This window comes from Capronia coronata, assembly GCF_000585585.1.
Source record: "Capronia coronata CBS 617.96 chromosome Unknown acBCG-supercont1.1, whole genome shotgun sequence".
Classification (NCBI taxonomy): Eukaryota; Fungi; Ascomycota; class Eurotiomycetes; order Chaetothyriales; family Herpotrichiellaceae; genus Capronia; species Capronia coronata.
The window spans coordinates 1,436,349-1,454,527 of NW_006912893.1; the positions used below are offsets into that span (position 1 = coordinate 1,436,349).

At 53.8% G+C, this 18,179-nt stretch overlaps 7 protein-coding genes across 7 annotated transcripts; 5 read left to right on the top strand and 2 right to left on the bottom strand.

The window, feature by feature from the left end:
• Window positions 1-234: 234 nt before the first annotated feature.
• On the top strand, window positions 235-1,152 carry A1O1_00513 (uncharacterized protein; the record flags this gene model as incomplete). Its single annotated transcript, XM_007721431.1, has 2 exons — window positions 235-289; window positions 371-1,152. The coding sequence occupies 2 exons, from the start codon at window positions 235-237 to the stop codon at window positions 1,150-1,152; spliced, it is 837 nt and encodes a 278-aa protein (XP_007719621.1).
• A 289-nt stretch (window positions 1,153-1,441) lies between these two features.
• On the bottom strand, window positions 1,442-3,448 carry A1O1_00514 (uncharacterized protein; the record flags this gene model as incomplete). The annotated part of the gene is made up of 1 exon (XM_007721432.1): window positions 1,442-3,448. The coding sequence occupies one exon, from the start codon at window positions 3,446-3,448 to the stop codon at window positions 1,442-1,444; it is 2,007 nt and encodes a 668-aa protein (XP_007719622.1).
• Window positions 3,449-4,339: 891 nt separating this feature from the next.
• A1O1_00515 (uncharacterized protein) lies at window positions 4,340-5,104 on the top strand (the record flags this gene model as incomplete). The annotated part of the gene is made up of 1 exon (XM_007721433.1): window positions 4,340-5,104. The coding sequence occupies one exon, from the start codon at window positions 4,340-4,342 to the stop codon at window positions 5,102-5,104; it is 765 nt and encodes a 254-aa protein (XP_007719623.1).
• Window positions 5,105-5,225: 121 nt separating this feature from the next.
• Window positions 5,226-8,213, bottom strand: A1O1_00516 (uncharacterized protein; the record flags this gene model as incomplete). The annotated part of the gene is made up of 1 exon (XM_007721434.1): window positions 5,226-8,213. The coding sequence occupies one exon, from the start codon at window positions 8,211-8,213 to the stop codon at window positions 5,226-5,228; it is 2,988 nt and encodes a 995-aa protein (XP_007719624.1).
• A 1,753-nt stretch (window positions 8,214-9,966) lies between these two features.
• On the top strand, window positions 9,967-10,854 carry A1O1_00517 (uncharacterized protein; the record flags this gene model as incomplete). Its single annotated transcript, XM_007721435.1, has 1 exon — window positions 9,967-10,854. A coding segment is annotated over one exon (888 nt), but the record flags the coding sequence as incomplete, so codon positions are not given.
• A 1,114-nt stretch (window positions 10,855-11,968) lies between these two features.
• A1O1_00518 (uncharacterized protein) lies at window positions 11,969-14,041 on the top strand (the record flags this gene model as incomplete). The annotated part of the gene is made up of 7 exons (XM_007721436.1): window positions 11,969-12,031; window positions 12,081-12,140; window positions 12,187-12,329; window positions 12,379-12,427; window positions 12,474-12,577; window positions 12,627-13,800; window positions 13,847-14,041. The coding sequence occupies 7 exons, from the start codon at window positions 11,969-11,971 to the stop codon at window positions 14,039-14,041; spliced, it is 1,788 nt and encodes a 595-aa protein (XP_007719626.1).
• A 1,392-nt stretch (window positions 14,042-15,433) lies between these two features.
• Window positions 15,434-17,451, top strand: A1O1_00519 (uncharacterized protein; the record flags this gene model as incomplete). Its single annotated transcript, XM_007721437.1, has 8 exons — window positions 15,434-15,779; window positions 15,836-15,883; window positions 15,976-16,115; window positions 16,169-16,289; window positions 16,359-16,596; window positions 16,661-16,782; window positions 16,881-17,039; window positions 17,129-17,451. 8 exons carry the CDS (start codon window positions 15,434-15,436, stop codon window positions 17,449-17,451), a joined length of 1,497 nt encoding a protein of 498 aa, XP_007719627.1.
• Window positions 17,452-18,179: the final 728 nt, after the last annotated feature.

The window sequence follows — 18,179 nt, forward strand, 5'->3', positions numbered from 1 at the left end:
GCTGCTCACACGTGACGGCTCCCCTACCGGCTGTCCCCAAATCTGGAGTTCCTGATCTCCAACGCGCCCGGGTTGGGCAACTACTCCCGCCTTGACGTGGCAAGCGCATCTTCACCCGGCGCCTATTGCTGATATAAGGCATCAGTTTTCTTTCATTAGCGGAAGCCAGCACAATCTCCTACGATCATCTCTACCACTAGAAACGGCGAGCTGTCTACTGTGACAACACTTATCATGGCTACAAAGATTGACGTTCCCGGAGTAGCCTTGATTACTGGTGCTGCGTCAGGTACGGTTGGGCTCTGGAATCTCCCCACCCACATGATCACGGTCGATCCCTTTCGGAACCTATTCTGACCGTCTTGTGCAGGAATTGGACGCGCAACAGCTATCGCGTTTGCGCAAGCAGGCTGCACAAAGTTTGCCCTTCTCGACCTGAATGAAGGCGGGTTGCAAGAAACCAAGGGACTTGTGGAACAGTCTGTATCCGCTACAGATATCTCGGTTGGCACCTACAAATGCGACGTCTCCTCCCCGGAAAGCGTCGTGTCCGCCTACACTGCCGCCAAGGAGCACTTCACTCGTGTCGACTACTCAGTCCATTGTGCAGGCATCATCGTCTTCGGCGGACCCAGCGCCGACTTCCCCGTCGAGGACTTCGACCGGCAGAACTCCATCAACTACCGGGGCTTGTGGCTATGTTGCCGCGAGGCCATCAAGATCATGCGCTCACAGCCTTTCGATTGCGAGGCTTACCCTGATGCCAACATTTCTTCCGTCCGAGCCCAGCGCGGTGCGATCGTCAATATTTCCTCTGGCCTGGCGCTGTACGCACAGCCGAACTGTCCCGCATATTGTGGCGCAAAGGCCGGTGTCTTAGCACTCACGCGCTGCGATGCACTTGACTACGTCGCCGACCGAATCCGTGTCAATGCCATCCTGCCTGGCATTATCGATTCGCCCATGACCAATCCCAGCCCGGAGATCAGGGCCTGGCTGGAATCCAACCCAGTGCAACATACGCCCATGAAGCGATTCGGCAAGCCCGAGGAGATTGCCGATGTGGCGGTGTTTCTAGCTGGCAACAAGGCGAGCCTGGTCACCGGTGCTAGCTGGGCTGTCGACGGAGGGCTCCTGGCCGGGTACAACTGAACAATAAGCAAAAGCAGAGCAAAACCGGTTACCTGTTGTTGTGTAGCCGTAGCCAACCAGAGCTGACCACGAATAGAGCATGCTTCACTCTTGCTAGCCTAACATTCATTTATTCGTTCATGACGCCCCATATGTCCCACATGCCGATTATGCCTATAATGCATCCAGCTACGCTGCATTCCAGATCTCATATCTCATCTCAACTGGGGGTCGTATATCATAATATGTAAATATACATTACCGGTGCACTAACACTCCCATCATGCCTTGCGCAAACAGACTTAAGATGTCATGCCACGACAGGCGAACGAGGCCTCGGACTCTGTTCGCTCTCGATCTTAGTCCTCAGCATCTTGACATAGGTGTTGTGGCTGTTCGGGCTCGCACTCAACACGTCAAACAGATACCGCAACTCGTGGCTCTCGGACCAATTGTAATTGGCAATAGTCAGGGCGTCCATCAGGGTATACGCGACCTCGAAGAGTTTCTCGAAGATGCCCATGCCATGGACCAGGATGGCGTCGTAGGTCAAGTCGTGCAGGGCCATGCACAGATCCTTGGCGATGGTGATGGGATATGTGGACGAGAAGATGGGGTCGGCAGCGACGTAGCTGATGAAGCCCTGGCGCATGGACGCCTGCCAGAACACCAGGCGCAGCCACTGCTGGGTGATGAGCACGTCGGCTTTCTGGATGTCTGTCATGGCGGCCTTGTCGAACGTCATCTCGTTCAGGGAATGCTGGATCGCCGCGACGTTGTCGACGGGCTCGTACGGCGCCGACACGTCGCCGGGACACGTGGCGCTCCAGAGCCGCACGAACTTCTCGTCCAGCACGGAAAACAGATTCACCAGCGCGGAGAAGCCGGCAAGCACGATCGCGTCCTGTTCGTCAAAGTACTCCGTCGAGAGGCGTGGGAGGCGCGTGATCTGGGTCGATTTGTTGCGCAGGATCGCCAGGCCGCGCTCGGTGATGAACAGCAGGGCGAAGGTCCGCCGGGAGCAGATCGCCTGGATCTCGTCCATGCCGGCGTAAGTCGATTCGACGTTCAAGCCCTGTTCGATGGCCATGCCGATGGCTTCGCGCAGGTAGAAGTGGTGGGCCCGCGGCTTTTTGAGCTCAAACAGCGCCACGCACATATGGTAGCTTGCCTGGATCGACAGCAGCGTGCTCGTTTCTGTCCAGTCGCTCGAACACCGGAGGTAGCAGCACAGTTCTACGAACCGATTCCCCAATTGCAACTTCTTTTCTAGCGGTAGGTCTGATTGCGGGGCCGCATGGAGCACGGTGGTGGCGCAGAGTGACAGTACGAGGATCTTTTCTTCGTTGCAGAGCTCCTCGGGCTGGTTCAGACGTTGGAGAAATGATCCTTCGTGGATGATAGGACGGATCGAGTACATGTGTGTGAAGTATTGCCGGATGCACTGCGACATTAGGTAGACCGACAAGCCGAGTTCTGCTGCCAGACTCTGTAGCCGCGGTTCGCTTTGGAAGTTAGAAGAATCACTGCGGTACAAACATTTTGGTCCATGAGGCGGCGCAGGTGAGCTCGTGGATGTTGTGGTCGGAGAAGGTGCTCCGTTCGTCAATATCGCGTCTAGAGAGGTGGGTTTTGTCAGTGGGGTTGAAGTCCTTGATGGAGTCGGCGGTTGTGATCTTGGAGCCAGTCCAGGTAGCAACGGAGCTGGTGCTTCCTGGAAGATCTTTTGCGCCAGGTCATTGACGGATACGTAACCTGTGGGAGAAACTGGTGCTTGGAACTGGAGTAGCTGAGACGCCTGGGTCTGCCATGAGACAGGTAGTTGGATCCCTGCTTGAGCAAATGCTGTGTGGAATATGGTGTCGGAGGACTCGGCTTCGTTCTGTAACAGAGGAACAGACCGCGAGACATCGAGAGGCTCTATCACTGGGCCAAGGCTGTCCCCAAACTGTGAGTTCGATGGCGAGGTCAGTGGCGAGGTCATCTGCGATCCGAAAGGGCTGTCATTCGACAACGTCCGGTTCAGAAACGGCATCTGTTGTTGCAATTGGGACAAGTCGAACGGTGGCAGGCTTAAATCATGTGGTAGAGCCGGCTGGGTTTCATCCCTCAGCTTTGCGATCACCGAGCCTGAGCCTTTCTTCGGTCCTCTCTTCTTCCGCACGATATCCCGTGTACATCTTAAACCTGTCGAGACACATCTGTCACAAGGCTCGGACTTGGAGCACTTGACCTTACGTCGTCGACAGGCGTCGCAAGGGAGGAGAGAGTCGGCGGAGGCGGAGGCTCCAGCTTCGTTCTGGGGAGAGGTCTCCATTCATGTGTTGGCGAGCGTCCGCGTGTCCGACGTCAATGCTTCGATGTGACAAGGCTCTGGGAGGAGCACTTCCGATGTGATTCCTGACTGGACATGCGCCCCAGTCAAAGGTCTGTCATCCACGTGGCTAGAAGAGGCGGGCTCATCGAAGCTTGACATCACTGGAGGTCAGAGTTACAGATGACGATGAGAACCGGGAGCCGAGGCACTCAGGCTGGCAGAGAATGTCCGTCTGATGTGAAAACGTCTAAAGATTGGGATGAAGAGGAAGAAGCACAAAGAGGCCATCTTGGTCGGGCCAACAGCAGTACATATGCATCGTGTGATTGATGATGACAGGGAGACTGACACCCTCTCATGCCTAGGTAGGAAGAGACTTTGGTGATGTGGGGGGCTGAGGGTGAGGGTTCAGGTGCGGTTGAGGTGTTGAGAGCAACCCTTCGGCTGGCGGGCGGACGATTCCGTCCCTACATTCGAATCCTACCTTAGTATTGGATGGACGGCGATCCAGTTGCAGTTCCAGGAGTTGTTGAAAGGCACCTAAGGAACCCAAAAGCTGGGGAAAAGCTAGGACTCATCAGACCCCAACTTTAGGCAGATTAGGCTCCTCTAATCGGCGGCGGCTCAATCCTTTCCCGGGCGTTCCACAGGTACCAACACGGCTTCTTAGGCTGTTAGTATGGCAGAGCTAGCACCTAGCTGGCATTGGAGTGGTACCTGGTTACCTGGTAGTTGGGTACCTTACCTAAGTTCCAGGTACGGTATACTACCCACAACCACCACCGACGCTCATCTGTTGCGTCTTTTTCTTTACTGTATGCTCAACCACTGCAGGTCACCTCGTTGTCGACTCGGACTGCAACCATTTGCTATATGGCCTCCGCTGTGGCCATGGCCACCTCGCCGCCATTCACTCTCGACCAGGGGACGGCGCTCTCCCTCGCAGTCGCCTTCTCTCTTATGCCATCTGCTCAAATCCTCGCGGCCAAAGCTCTGAAGCCCTCCGTTCCTCGAAAATACTACCTTCTCTTCCTGTGGCACGCCTACGACTTCCTCACCCACTTCATTATAGAAGGCAGCTACTTGTACCACTGCTTCTTCTCGTACGTTGAAGTGCCTGTCTCCCCATCGCATTCACAATATGAAGGGACCGTCGAGCAGCAAGCATACCTATTCAACCGACCGGACCGTCGGTACGGCGCCCTGTATTCACAAGCACCTATGGCGAGGTTATGGCAAGAATATGCAAAAGCTGATCGAAGATGGCAAGGAGCTGACTTGACCGTCATCTCACTGGAGATTCTCACGGTGGGCTTGGGTGGCCCGGCTGCGGTATACGTCTGCTACCTCATAGCCAAGGTCGTCAATTCTGATGATCAGGCGGTCAAGGCTCGATCTCAATCGCGACTCTGGTTCGTGGCGGTCATGCTGGCCACCGCAGAACTTTACGGCGGCTTCATCACATTTGCACCTGAATGGTTGAGCGGGAATACGGCACTGGCTGGAGAAGATCCCGTCTACCTCTGGCTATACCTGGTTTTCTTCAATATGCTATGGGTTTTCATCCCATTATGGATTCTCTTTGTCGCCTATCAGGAGATTTCGGGGACGTTCAGCCTTGCATATGCCCAGAAAGCGGCCCAGAAGTCCAAATGAGCCTGCCCTGAAATCCACCCAAATGCGTTTGCAAGAGTAAGGGAAAGCGAGGTCGTCGCCGAGCAGGTGTTCATTAATGCACATTTACTTTGCCCATTTCCTCATCATAAAAATGTTTCATTCAACCCACAGCCCTCGCATAAACGGTCGGGAAGACGCCCATGTCGCCAGCATAGACACCAAACGACCAGTCTTCATTGATATCCTCGACCTCTCGAACTTCCGCATGCTTCGGGAACATCAGTTCGCCTTTCCCATTCTCGCCTTCCTCTGGATAATAGCTCCACAAGGCGCGGCAGACTTTACCCATCCCACCATCCGCCGGGACTTTGGTGGTGTTCGGCAGGGCAGCTGTTCGGGCACGAGTTGCTCGCCGTGTGCCCGAGGAGTCCTCCCGCCAAACCCACTGTCCTCGAAGACCAGGAACCACAAATGCCGCTGGGTCACCTTCAGCAGTAGTAGCAGTACGTTGAGTACTATTCGAAGTTGAGTTGAGCTGAGTATTGGCCAGTTTCCATGCTACCATGTCTGTTTCGGTCATCTTCGCTCCACCCACTAGGTCCCGAAGAATCACTCGCCGTTGGCCCTCGTCTCTGTCCTGTTCAAACGCCACCTCGATCATGCGATGTCCGCCGAGGCACAGGCGCCATCCGTCCGGACCGTCGTCTCGCTTTATTCGGCCGACCTTAATGAAGCCGTGGTAACAGGAGCTGCAGATATCAAAGTCGCCTTTTTGGTCCGGGTGCCCTGGTGACGGGGTCGGGTGGCCTGGGCAGTGGTATCGGATTTCGTCCGGTGACACTGGGCGCAAGCAGATGTCACAATTTGTCGTGATCACCAGTGGAACAAAATCCGGTCTAAGACCAGCAGATGTGCCGTTCATTGAGGTTGCGCTCGATGGTGCACTTTGTACTGGCGAAGGGATACGACCGGCAGCGCTGAAAGGGCTGAGGGTAGCAGGAGCCCCAGCCTCGGTTCCTGCAGTGCCAGGCCGAGAGGTGGTAGACTGATGGGCCACCGGTTTATGTGCGACCGGCAACAGAGGATGGGTGCAACAATGGTTGGTGTTCACGCAGTCGTTGCAAAATCCCCACTCGCCTTCGTTGCAATAACCACAAGACCAGAAGCATTCATTCGCGAAGTTGCCGCACCGATCGCAGAAATTGCCCTCCTGCAACCGTGTAGCTGGGTCGAGCAAAGACATTGCGGCTGTCGCGCTGTCATCCAGGCTCGCGGGTGAGGGTGGCCTTCGATACCGGCGTCCGATCAGTAAATGGGGAAGTTCGATGGCCTGGCTGCTCCTATTCAAAGGCTGTGACGTCTCGAATTTGAACATGGCTGCGTGGCCAAAACCAAACCAGTGATTACATCCCCGCCCGGCTCTGTAACATCTCAAACAGAGATCAAGCTTACAGGAAGGACAGTGTTTATGGACCTCATATTGAATGCTTGGGCGCAAACAGCGGGCGCATGTGATTGACGGTTCTTCAAATCTTGTCGAGAGAGTAGTCGCAGAAGATGTGAAATGTTCAGGAGCAGGAATTGCGGCTTCTGTAGTTGGGATGGATGTAGGGACCGGTGCAGTATTGACGCTTGACATGAGTGACCGAATATCATCCTCACTGAGTATCTGGACAGCCGGAGTTTCAGGGGGAGGTGGACTGGCCACCTGGCGTCCAGTGGAATGCCACACCTCCGAGACTCGAGGTGCTGCTCTAGGCTCGGTGTTCGACCGGGGTGGATTTGCCTGTTGGGGTCGGCGTTGCGACGTAAGGGCCATAGATTGAGGTCTGTCCGAAAGATCCGTTGCGGACCTGGCAGCGGACGCACTGCTGGAATCTGTGTTTCTGCCAGTTCTCGTGGCTGAGTTATCTCTTCTCCCGCTCTCGTTTGAGGCTCGGCGACGATGTGCCGTACCATGAGGTGGCGTGAGTGTCTGCTCGGCTGCTGGCTGGGGAAAGGCTGATGGTGGTCGTCCATCTGTGCCTCCAATCGTCACACTGCGGCTGGATCGAGGACTGGGTTGTGTCTGCTGTCGCTGACTACTTCGGGAAGATTGACGAGGACGACGGTCTGCCTCTTCGATTTGCACGTCAGGCTGGTGCGTCTCGTTTGCCACAGCATCTGTTCTGGCCCTGTCTGACGCTGCTCTTCGCATCCTCTCCGGATGCAGTTGCCTGTATCTTTCAGCAATCATTTCGCTAAGCTCGTCTTGTTCTGCCTCAGTCAGTTGCTCAACGTTGATGCCATCGAGTAGACCCTCAGCCAGAATCTCTTGCATTAGCTGCGCCTCATTGAGGCTCTCCCCAGTACCTGTGCCACTTTCGGATGCGCTGACCAGAGATATCAGGCTTGCTTGATGAGCCACGGTCCGAGCCCCTCTTTGGCGCGCCTCTACTGCATCTGGATGCCTCGGTGAGCCCTCCGGAGGTGATAGAGATGATGATAACTCCGTAGAGCTGGGGGAGCCCGCTATGCGAGGACGAGGGACGGTGGCCTCCGTGCCGGATTGTGCTTGCCGCCGCTCGTGATCTCTCGACCGCTCTGTCCTGTCTCTGCGCTCACGACTTCTGCTGCTCGCGGCCAATGACTGGGGTGTCAACCCGATGTCAGTCGATGCAGCGTATAACTGTTGATCCCGTCGGCTTCTCCCCTGTAGCGCATGACTGGTACTCGGCGACTCCCTGCCAAGGCCTTCCTCCTCTTCTCGCCGCCTGCGTTCTCGCCTCCGGTGACTCTCAGTTTTGGGCAGGATCTGGTCACCGGATTTGTATATCTTTGCCATCTCGGCCTTCTCTTCTGCCGTCCTGTCCTTCCCAGGGTTGGCTGCCAGAAACATGTCCAACAGAGTATTGATCATGGCGTTGCGCTGGACGTCTTTCACCGGGGCACGACATGTTGGGCAGGTGTACGGGTATGCTGTGAACGAGTGGGAGTGGACGACCTTCCGATGCTGATGAGAGAACCATTCTTTCAAACAAGAGCCGCAGAAGGTATGCAAGCAATCGAGCAGAGTCAAGGGATGGTATAGAACTTCGGTACAGATGAAGCAGACAAGTTCTTTCTCTAGGTTGAGCAGGCCTGTGGAAGGCGGTTCGGTGGCAGCCATGGGGATGGACATGGGCATGGATCGATGAGGTTCATGTTATAGTAATTATGGTTTTAAAGCATCCGATATTGGATGTGAGCCACACTATTTACGCGCTGAATTCGAAGGACAAAACACAACCAAGAACAGGTAGCTGAAAAAGCCGAACCTGTACAAAAGAAACGAGTGTTGGTCGTCGAGCTGAAGAAACACGAATCGTAGGAGGCGGCGAGTCAGCGCAAGAACGAGTAGGACGAACGGTCTGCAGGAGTCTGACAAATATAATTATTCTGTCAGACTTCTCTATTTTCCGACACTGTGCAGTGCATATCAGTGTGGCTTCCTCCTTCAAATTCCGTGTCAGCAAGAACCCTTGCTGGAAAAATCCTTTATCAGACACAATAGAATATACCTAAACATCACTGCCAGCGCATGCACTGCAAATTATTAGGCAGAATAAGCGCCTCGTTTCAACTACCTAGGTATGCTCGAGGTATAGACCTAGGTATATCGCCACGTCTCGTCCTCTTCCCTCGAACGAAAACACAATCGGCGTGGAGGAAGCAAGGTATCTCTCAAGGCCTTAGGATGTGATGCATGGCCCTAAGGTCTACGCGAGTAGGCTGCCCGTCATCTCGAAGACGGCTGCCTTCTACCATATATCAAGAAGACGAGTCTCCGAGATTCGAAGAGTGTCCCCGAAGAGCCCTCAGCCACCAGTGACGTCCTTCCTCTGACCCATGCCTCCTTCGGACAGAACGGCTTGTCCAAGTATCAACCTGTTCACGCAACAGTCCGCCGCCGTGTACCTGAAGGTCACCGATGCCATTGGTAGAAGACGGCGAGGTCCTGCCATCAGAAAGACACCCGCAGTATAGTCAATACTAGATTCCAAGGTAGGGCATACAAGTCGATGACCATCTTAAGGTTTCCTGGTATATGACATGGATGTGGGGGACTTCGGAATGGCTTGATGATACTCCACCCTCGGAATCGATCAACTGCCTGTCCCTGTGTCAATGGAGCCATTCCTAATTTGCAGCAGATACAGCCCGGCTTGTGCTTGCAGCTTTGTTGATTGCGAAATCAATAATGATGATGCTACGCCTCGCTATATCGAAGTTACCAACACGTCTACTGAGCAGGACCTTTTCGCCCTCAGTGAACTATCAAAAGCAGCTTCAAGTCACAACGACAAGACCTTACATATGAAGCATTGGCATGGGCCATCCCGTGCAAGTTAGCAATCCAGCGCATTCTGAGTCACATCAGATCGCATCACGTTACGGGACATGTGAGCAGGTAAGAGCCGTGTCCACGGGGGAAGATCGATGTCCACATTACCAAGCGAAGACAAGGCTGCGCCAGCCTCAGGGGCTCGGTATGCATGACATTTATCACCTCAGAGAGTCTTCACATACTTCCCCTTCGCAATGTCTTATTTGGCATGGGTCGGGCCTTTGACCTTCACTTGCCCGACGAAACTACCTACCCCAGGTGATCCAGCAACGGCTCTTTGCATCGGTAATCATTCAAATTGGTTCTGATGTTGCTGGTTACCTGCGTTCGTCTGTGTGACTGTCATTCGCATTCAATGACTATATCAGACTGCTGACGACAATTGCATGACTGATCCGGTGATGCGCAATTCGCTCCTTTCACTTACCCTGCTATCTTTCCTGATACTAATATATACTCATTGTTGACCTCCCTGCCTCTCGCTTGTGGCCGGAGCAGCTCGCGGCGGATCAACTGGTTGTACTGAAATTGATTGCTCCCAATGTCGAGCTCATCCGCACCTCCATCCTACAAGTCTCCAGAGATGCCAACCGAGACGAGCAGACCACTGCAACCGATGTATATCATTGATCCAGAGACAAATACCACGGCACTGCCCTATCGACCTGGTCACTCTTCGAGTCTGGAAAAGCTATACCGCCGAGCATGCTGTGGCTCCCCTGCGGGACTACTTCTCTGGATTCTGGGATTATTGGTGGCAATCGTGGTTCCGATCGCTGTTCTCTATGCTCGCGGGCGTCTCTCACATGATCCAAAGCCCATGGCCGCCGAGCTAGAGTCTTCGGCTTCCCCCATTTCTCTAGTGTCCGTGACACTTCCGGAGCCATCGACCACGATATCAATCTCCACATCCATCACGACCACCACCATTAGCTCTATCTCGACCGAGACAGTACTGAGCACAGCAACGCTGATGACGACAGTCACCTCAGTTTCGGTTTCCACTGTCACTTACTCTCCGCCGTCTACAGTCTTGGTGACAACGTCTGTCGTTACAACCGCCACTCCTACCGCCGCCCCCACACCTGCAACTCCGAAGATCATTGTCTCTCTTGCCACTGAACTCGTCAAATCCACGGTCGCAGGAGCCTCTACGGTAACGGTCGAGGGGCCCTCAACTGTCACCGTCGCAACCACTACCGTTCACCCTAGTTTGACTACACGATTCGTGACGCCAGTGACAGGCCCGCTGCGTCGCCCGACAGAGTCTGATTCTGCTGTGTCGAAAGGGCCGAACGCCTCATGTCCGGGCAGTCGGACAGATGAGGATTGCCAGAAGATCTGTAAGAATGCGCAGCGCTGCGGAGACAATAGTGTCGGCGCTTTTGCTGGCCTGCAGGAGTGTTGTGTTTACTGTGACTGTCGTTCAACATCTATGGTGTCGTCGCGTTCCCCTAGATCAGCATCATGGTTGCCATCGCCGTCGCCGTCACGGTCCGATCCCCCTTCATCGAAATCCAGTGTTAGCCCTGCTCATTCCGAAGGCCCCAATAAATCGTGTCTCGGCACCCCAACAGGCAAAGAATGCCAACAGATCTGCAGAAACTATCAGCTCTGCCGTGATCCGAGTCTGGCACCATGGGATGATCTACAGCAGTGCTGTGTTTATTGCGACTGCAAGGCTGCTTCCTAGCCAGTTTACAGTCCGAGAATGGCTGCAACACTGTCTCTTATGGACCAGGACGAGACTTGTCTGGGAGACCAACTAAGGGACTACCAGCGATACCGGCCGCCTTGATTGAAGGAGACTTTGATAGTCTCCTCGTTTTGGCAAACGACATGCCATAGTTGTCATTGGACAATCTCAGGCTGCTGATGGGCGACGCCTCAGGTGATAACTGGGAAAACAAGAAATACTGCATGTCTAGAGACTTGCGGCTGTGTGTCGTATTCTTTGGTATGGCAGGTTATCTCCCGCCTTCGGGTTGACGATAGCTACAACATTGCGATCCAGATTCTGAGCAATAGGGATGTATGGGAGTATTCGGGGTGTATAGCACTGCTAGATCGAGCGCCTCACTTAGTTCATAGGAACGGGTCCTCCCGGTCGCGATGAGAATCATACTGGAGATACTTACTAGGTCTTTGCCTCGAGCATGCTTAAAGCGGCTGTATAGATTTTAGGCATATTCAACAGGGTCTAACAACGGTATTCTTCAGCAGGGGCCGTTGCTGATATGGACTTTGGAGGAGGAGCCGAGTTCGTGTATAAAATATTCGCTGCACGTCGGACTCTCCAAGCCGATCTCGGCTTAGTTGCCTTTCCAACCAGCTGTCCAAAAGCGGCGAAGGGATCTGGAACGCCGGTCTGCGCACGCGGTTCAGCTAGAAGACAGACGCAATGGCCCCTTGACTGTCTCACGTTCACAATTGTGTCTTTGATAGCAGCTTGGGGACTGCAGGTTCAGTCTTTGGAGTTCCGCAACATTGTACTTTTCCAGCAACTTTTTCCAGCGATTATTCTGCGGGAAACAACAATGGCAAACCGCTTCGTTCGCTCCTCTAAATACCGGCATGTGTTTGGCCGCCCGACTCGAAAGGTTCGCCCATGCCCCAGAGCCATTCCACGACCTAGGTTAAGAGATTTAGGAACAATGCTATGACAATGTGAAGGTTTCGAAGAACGCCTGGGACACCAACTTGATCAAGGTCTGCGAGACCAATCGCTGCCTGGTGCCGGATGCTAACCGGTCAGGCCAATCCCGAATACCTCTCGGTCAACTGGGATAGCAGCGGTGGCGGCGCGTTCGCAGTCATTCCTCTCAGTGAACGGGGGCGATTACCGGAGCGGATACCACTCTTTCGAGGACATACCGCGGTGGTCTTGGACACGGACTGGTGAGCGCCTGCGGGACGCGAGGCACGAGGGCAACGCTGATGGATGTAGGAACCCTTTCAACGATTCACTGATAGCATCGGGCTCCGACGATGGCAAGGTAATGTTTCAGAATCAGCTTCTGTGCGCAGAGCTTACTCGTCCAGGTGTTTCTGTGGAGAGTCCCGGAAGATTTCACGCTTCATGTAGATCTGCCAGTGGACGAGATCCAGGACATTGCTCCTGTCGGCAAGCTCAGCGGTCATCCTAAGTACAGATATCTCCTTCCGCCGACGGACCGAAGATCTAACATGTCCTAGAAAAGTCGGCCATGTCCTGTTCAACCCTGCGGCCGAGAATGTCCTTGCGTCAGCGGCTGGAGACTTCACAATCAAACTATGGGACATCGAGGCCGGTGCTTCCAAACTCTCTTTAAAAGTGGGCGAAGTGATACAGTCCATGTCATGGAGCGCCAACGGATCTTTGATGGTCACCACCTCTCGAGACAAGAAACTGAGAATATGGGATACAAGGCAAGAGAGGCCGGCTCATGAGGTGCCAGGCCATGCCGGCGCAAAGAACAGCAGGGCAGTATGGATGGGTGAACACGACCGGATAGCTACAACTGGGTTCTCCCGCATGAGTGACCGTCAACTCGCCCTTTGGGACATAAGAGCTCCCGAGCAACCCGTGGACGGGTTCCAGTTGCTGGATTCGATCTCGGGCGTATGCATGCCCTTCTGGGATGACGGCACACAATGCCTCTATCTTGCCGGTAAGGGAGACGGGAACATCCGCTATTACGAATACGAGCACGACAAGTTCGAGTATTTGTCCGAGTACAAATCGTCCGACCCTCAGCGCGGCGTCGCATTTATTCCGAAGCGGGGAGTGAACATGCATGAAAACGAAGTTATGCGCGCCTACAAGACGGTGAACGACAGTTATATCGAACCAATCTCCTTCATTGTGCCCCGGAGAGCGGAGACCTTCCAGGAAGATATCTACCCACCTGCCGTTGGATTGAAACCAGCCATGAGCAGTGAAGAATGGTTTGGAGGCGCCGAGGGGCTACCGCCAAAGATCTCACTGGAGAGCATATATGATGGGACAGGCTTGAAAGAAGTGTCAGCAGACGAGGCTAAGCGTGTGCAGAAAGCTCCAGAGCCTGCGAAGGCGCCGGAGCCCAAGAAAGAAGTCGCGAAACCGGAACCGGAACCAGAGCCGACACCAACAATCATACAGACGCCACCTCCATCGATGAAGGAGCAAGGGGCTACCATGATGGCCGCGGCTACCAAATTCCAAGACACTGAGCCAGTGGAGGATGATGATGACGCTTCTAGTTTCGAGGAGGTCCAGCCCCCCTTTGAACGAAAAGCCGCGACCAAGCCGGCTGTTGCTGAGGCGGAAAAGGTCGCCCCAGCACCGGTGACGAGCAGTGTCTGGGAAGATGTTGAAGCGCCCGAGCCACAGCCTGCCTCGCCTGTTAAGGTAAGAACTAAAGATGATTTGCATGAACGCAGCTGACAGATTACAGAAGACCGAGCCGCCAAGTACCACAAATCATGTTGACGAAAAAGAGCCGGCCAAGAGCAGTGACGCGGCTTCGGATTCGGTGGAGAGCGAAATCAAGACCATGCGGGCGATGATAGCGCAGCAATCGCAACAGTTGACCAGCTTGACGCAGACGCTGACGGAACTCGTAGCTGAGGTGAAAGCTCTCAAGTCATAATAAGAGTTGGGAAATTCTTTCTGGCAGCATTGAATTCATGATGTCCTCCTCATCTTCCTTGATCAATATTCAGGGGATATGGCACTCTGTTCTTGATCGGCCATGGCGCTGCGGAGAAGCTTGTCGAATTGCCCAGACTTTTAACAGCTAACAAGAGTGTTGTCTCGTATACGGTCACGTAGGTCTGCAGCGAGTAAGGCGATCCAGATACTAGTATGTAGGTAAGCTGGCCAAAAGGGAGAAGGGTTCATCAGTGCCTAGAGAGCCCTTCAGACGTCAGCCGGAGTAACTTGTAGATAAGTGAATGAGATGGTATTGGATGGATCCTTTGCGGAGAGCCATGTGCTCGATATGACAAGGACATTCGAGGTGATGACCGATGCAAGCTGTCGCATGTCGCCGATGCCAGAGAGTAGTACGTACAACAGTGAATACAGGCAGTAAGTAGGTACCTCAGGTAGGTCAGGTATCTAAGGTACAGGTACCTTAGGTTACTAGTACCTTGTAAAGGAGGGAGCACGGCTGCGGTTCCCTAAAGTTGCTAAGCATTGCGGGCACCGGGCTTGGGAAGCTTGAATCCACATCCACGGCCACGGTTCAATTTTTGGTAGCATCTACAAACTGTACAGAGCCGCCATTTGCCATTTACCATTTGCCATCTGCCATCTGCCACCTCCCATCAAGGGGGAAGCGGGCCTCACCACGGCACTGATGGTTCAAGGGTAAAATACGGAGCCGCTGACTACCTGTCATAACTAACGAAGAAGCCTGTGTGTGGCCCGTCTCACTCGTGTCTCCAGCTCACGTCACCAGCAAAGAGTTGTGCCCCAGTGTCCAGTGTCCACATACACAATTATTCCATCAATGATTATGAATGTAACATCCCCAGGTACGTTCCAATCAGCCCGGTCCAGCTGTTCCGTGCGCTGCCGATATCAGTGGGCTAGCGATCTCAATGCCTGTTTCTTCGACTTCTCACTGGTTCGAGCAGATGAGCTGCGATAACAGCGTGTTACCGTTGGAGGATGCAAATGGCCATCAGCTTTCGATCCCACCCAGATGGCATCGCACAGTAGTCAGCCTTGCGATAAAGCTCTCCGCCCATCTCTCCCTTCCTCGTGCAGACGCTCGGATAATGCGGTCATTTTGCATTGTCATGGGTGCGCCACCCGATCCACATCCCGCTGGGTCTGGTTACATATTTTGAAAGGGATTCCTGTCTGTTGTTACTTCTTCTGGCTGCTCAAATTTCCAACTGTCGCTCTGTGAGTTCAAGCTGGTCGTCGCTGGTTTGCGCCGTTGGAGCTGTTTCTTTGGTATTCTTCCCCGGTCGCCTACACTTTCTCTTAGCCTTTTTGGCCCAACATCGTCCCGTAAGCGGTGCGGTTGACCATGGCGGACACTGCCACGCCAGTCGACCTCTCTTCAGAGAAGACGGAGAAGAAGGAGACGCTGCCTCCCACCGACATTGAGGGAGCATCCAAAGACCTGGACCCTTTGGAGCTTCTAGAAAAGATTCGAAGCACCGATGATGCCCATCCCCAACGTTGGCCCTTGTGGAAGAAATGGCCCATTGTCTTTATATACTGTCTGCTTCAGGCCTTCGTCACCATCACGTCCACCAGTTATGTGTCGGTCGAATTTCTGATCCAGGAGAAATGGCCCTCGACGACTCAAGTCGTGACTCTGGGACAGTCCATGTTTGTCGTGGGCACTGCTGTCGGGCCTGCGTTCCTGGGTATGATGTCGCTCGCTTCAGAGGATCGATAACGGGTGTGGCTGATGTCTTCTTAGGACCTTTATCCGATATTGGAGGTCGCAAATGGGTCTATGTCGGCTCAAGTAAGGATCCACGCCTTTTTTGTCTCTCAACCTGGATCGACAATTCAACTGGGGATCAAGAGGTAGTCAAGATCGTAGCTAACCATGACCAGTTCTCCTTTACGCGATCCTCAACATTGGCACAGCTCTAGCAGATAATCTGCCCATGCTGATTATTTTCTGCTTCCTCATCGGAGTGGCAGGGTCGGTGGCCTTGAGCAATGTCGCCGGAACAATCGCAGATCTCTTCGGGGTATGAGTACCCATTCCGCGAGCCTCGAAGCCAAGCTAATGTTTCGCTTGCAGGATGCCGATGATGCCGCACAGCCCATGGCTCTGTTCGTGTTGAGCGCAAACTTCGGTCCTAGCTTTGGTTCGCCCATTGGTGAATGGATAGCAGAGAATCCCTCGCTCTCATGGCGCTGGAGTATGTTTCTTGCTTCCAGACACGACACACCCAAACAAGGCGAACAGCACTGACTTTTGTGCCCCACAGTTTTCTATATCAACATCATCATTGGCGGCGCATTTGCATTTGTGCTGTGCTTTGTGCCGGAAACACTCCCCCGGATTGTCATCTCTCGAGCAGTAAAGCGCCGAGGAAGCGTGGATCAGAATGCCGTCGAGATCGCTCTTGCGTCCAGCAGATTGACCATTCTCAAGGAAATGAGATTCGTGGCGACTATGGCGTTGAGGATCATGGTGACCGAACCGATCGTGATGTCGCTTGGACTGTAAGCAGACTGCCAGAGTATCAACGACTCGAGGGGCATTTGAAACTGACCTGTGGCGTATCAGGTACAACGGATTCGCGTATGGATTGCTCTTTCTGTACCTCGACGGCGTGTTCGATGTGTTCGTCGTCAACAACGGACTCAGCTATATCGACGCAGATCTCACGTATCTGAACTTCTGTGTTGGTAAGTCGACGTGCATAAGCCCGTCCTTGGTGCTTATGGCAGGGACCGGGCCCTACAAGACCCCTGCGCGGAACTCGCATGCTGACCCGTCACGATAGGAGTCACTATAACGTTCTGCTTCGTCCCAGTACAGACCTACCTCTTCCGCCGCTACAGGCTGAAACACGGGCATAAACCAGAAGCCCGGTTCCTCACCTCCCTGGTGGCTGTCTGGGGGTTCCCAATTTCGCTGTTTTGGTTCGCCTGGACCAGCGATGGTACGTTCCTACCTGACTAAGCAAACCTTGAGTTGCTGCCGTTGCACGTCTGATAGGTTCTTGGTGTGCTGACCATCCGTTTCACTCAGGAAATACATCATATTGGTCGCCCATCGTTGCCGGCGCTGTTCTTGGGTTCTGTGATCCGCTTCTCTGGCTCGCCATGTTGAACTACATCACCGACTCCTATCCCAACGTCGCAGGGAGCGCGATTGCTGCCTTCCTGATCCCGAGTTTCCTCATCGCCGCTGCGCTGGCCCACGCCGGTGTGGCCATGTTCGAGAACATGGATTCCGACTGGGCGTTTTCGACACTGGGCTTCATCAGCATTGGTCTGGTCGCCCTGGTGTATGTGCTGTTCTTCTTCGGACCGAAGTTGAGGTCGTGGAGTAAATTGGCAAGGAAATTCTGATGGCAATTCCCTGTGGGAAGGGGTGTATAATTGGTGGCGGGCGCGAGGATGTTGATGGCGGACGGAAGCTCCCGAACCATACGGTATTCTCGTCCAGGCTGTGTTAATTCCGGGCTTGCACAAGCTCAAGATGTACAAAGTTGACTTACGCTCGTAGGCAAGAGCAATAATCAGATCTACAACGCATACCTTGTCAATGACCGGCTTTTGCGATGAGCCCGGTGTCTCAAGGCATACTCCCTCCATTGAGGGGTAACGGTATACTGATAAGAACACGATGCATCATTGGAAGAGTACGGCACTCCCCAAGAAGTGCCATTCAGTAGAATGTGCAACCCTTATCAACGATGGCATGGGATTTTCATTGCTAGAGAGAGACTGACAGGCTTCAACCAGAACCTGGAGTTATAAGAGCCGACCGAGCATCATTAAGTTCATGTGTTGACAGCAGCTTTACAGAGCCGCAGCAAGCGTCATGCGGCTCGACTTCCTCATCACCCTTCCAAGACCTTGCAAGAAAAACGAGCTTCGAGGCTGGACTGTTCTAGGTCAGCTCGGCGTCGCTTACGCTCAGCCTTGGCCTGGTGTGCGCAGGGTTGATGGATCCCTAGGTAGGTACAACAAGATATCCCGAAGCCTTGCTCCTGATCGAGTCACGCAACGCAATCGGCACGTTCAAAACAGGCCATGCGACTCAGGCACGCCGTTGTTGTGACTCTATGGTCTAC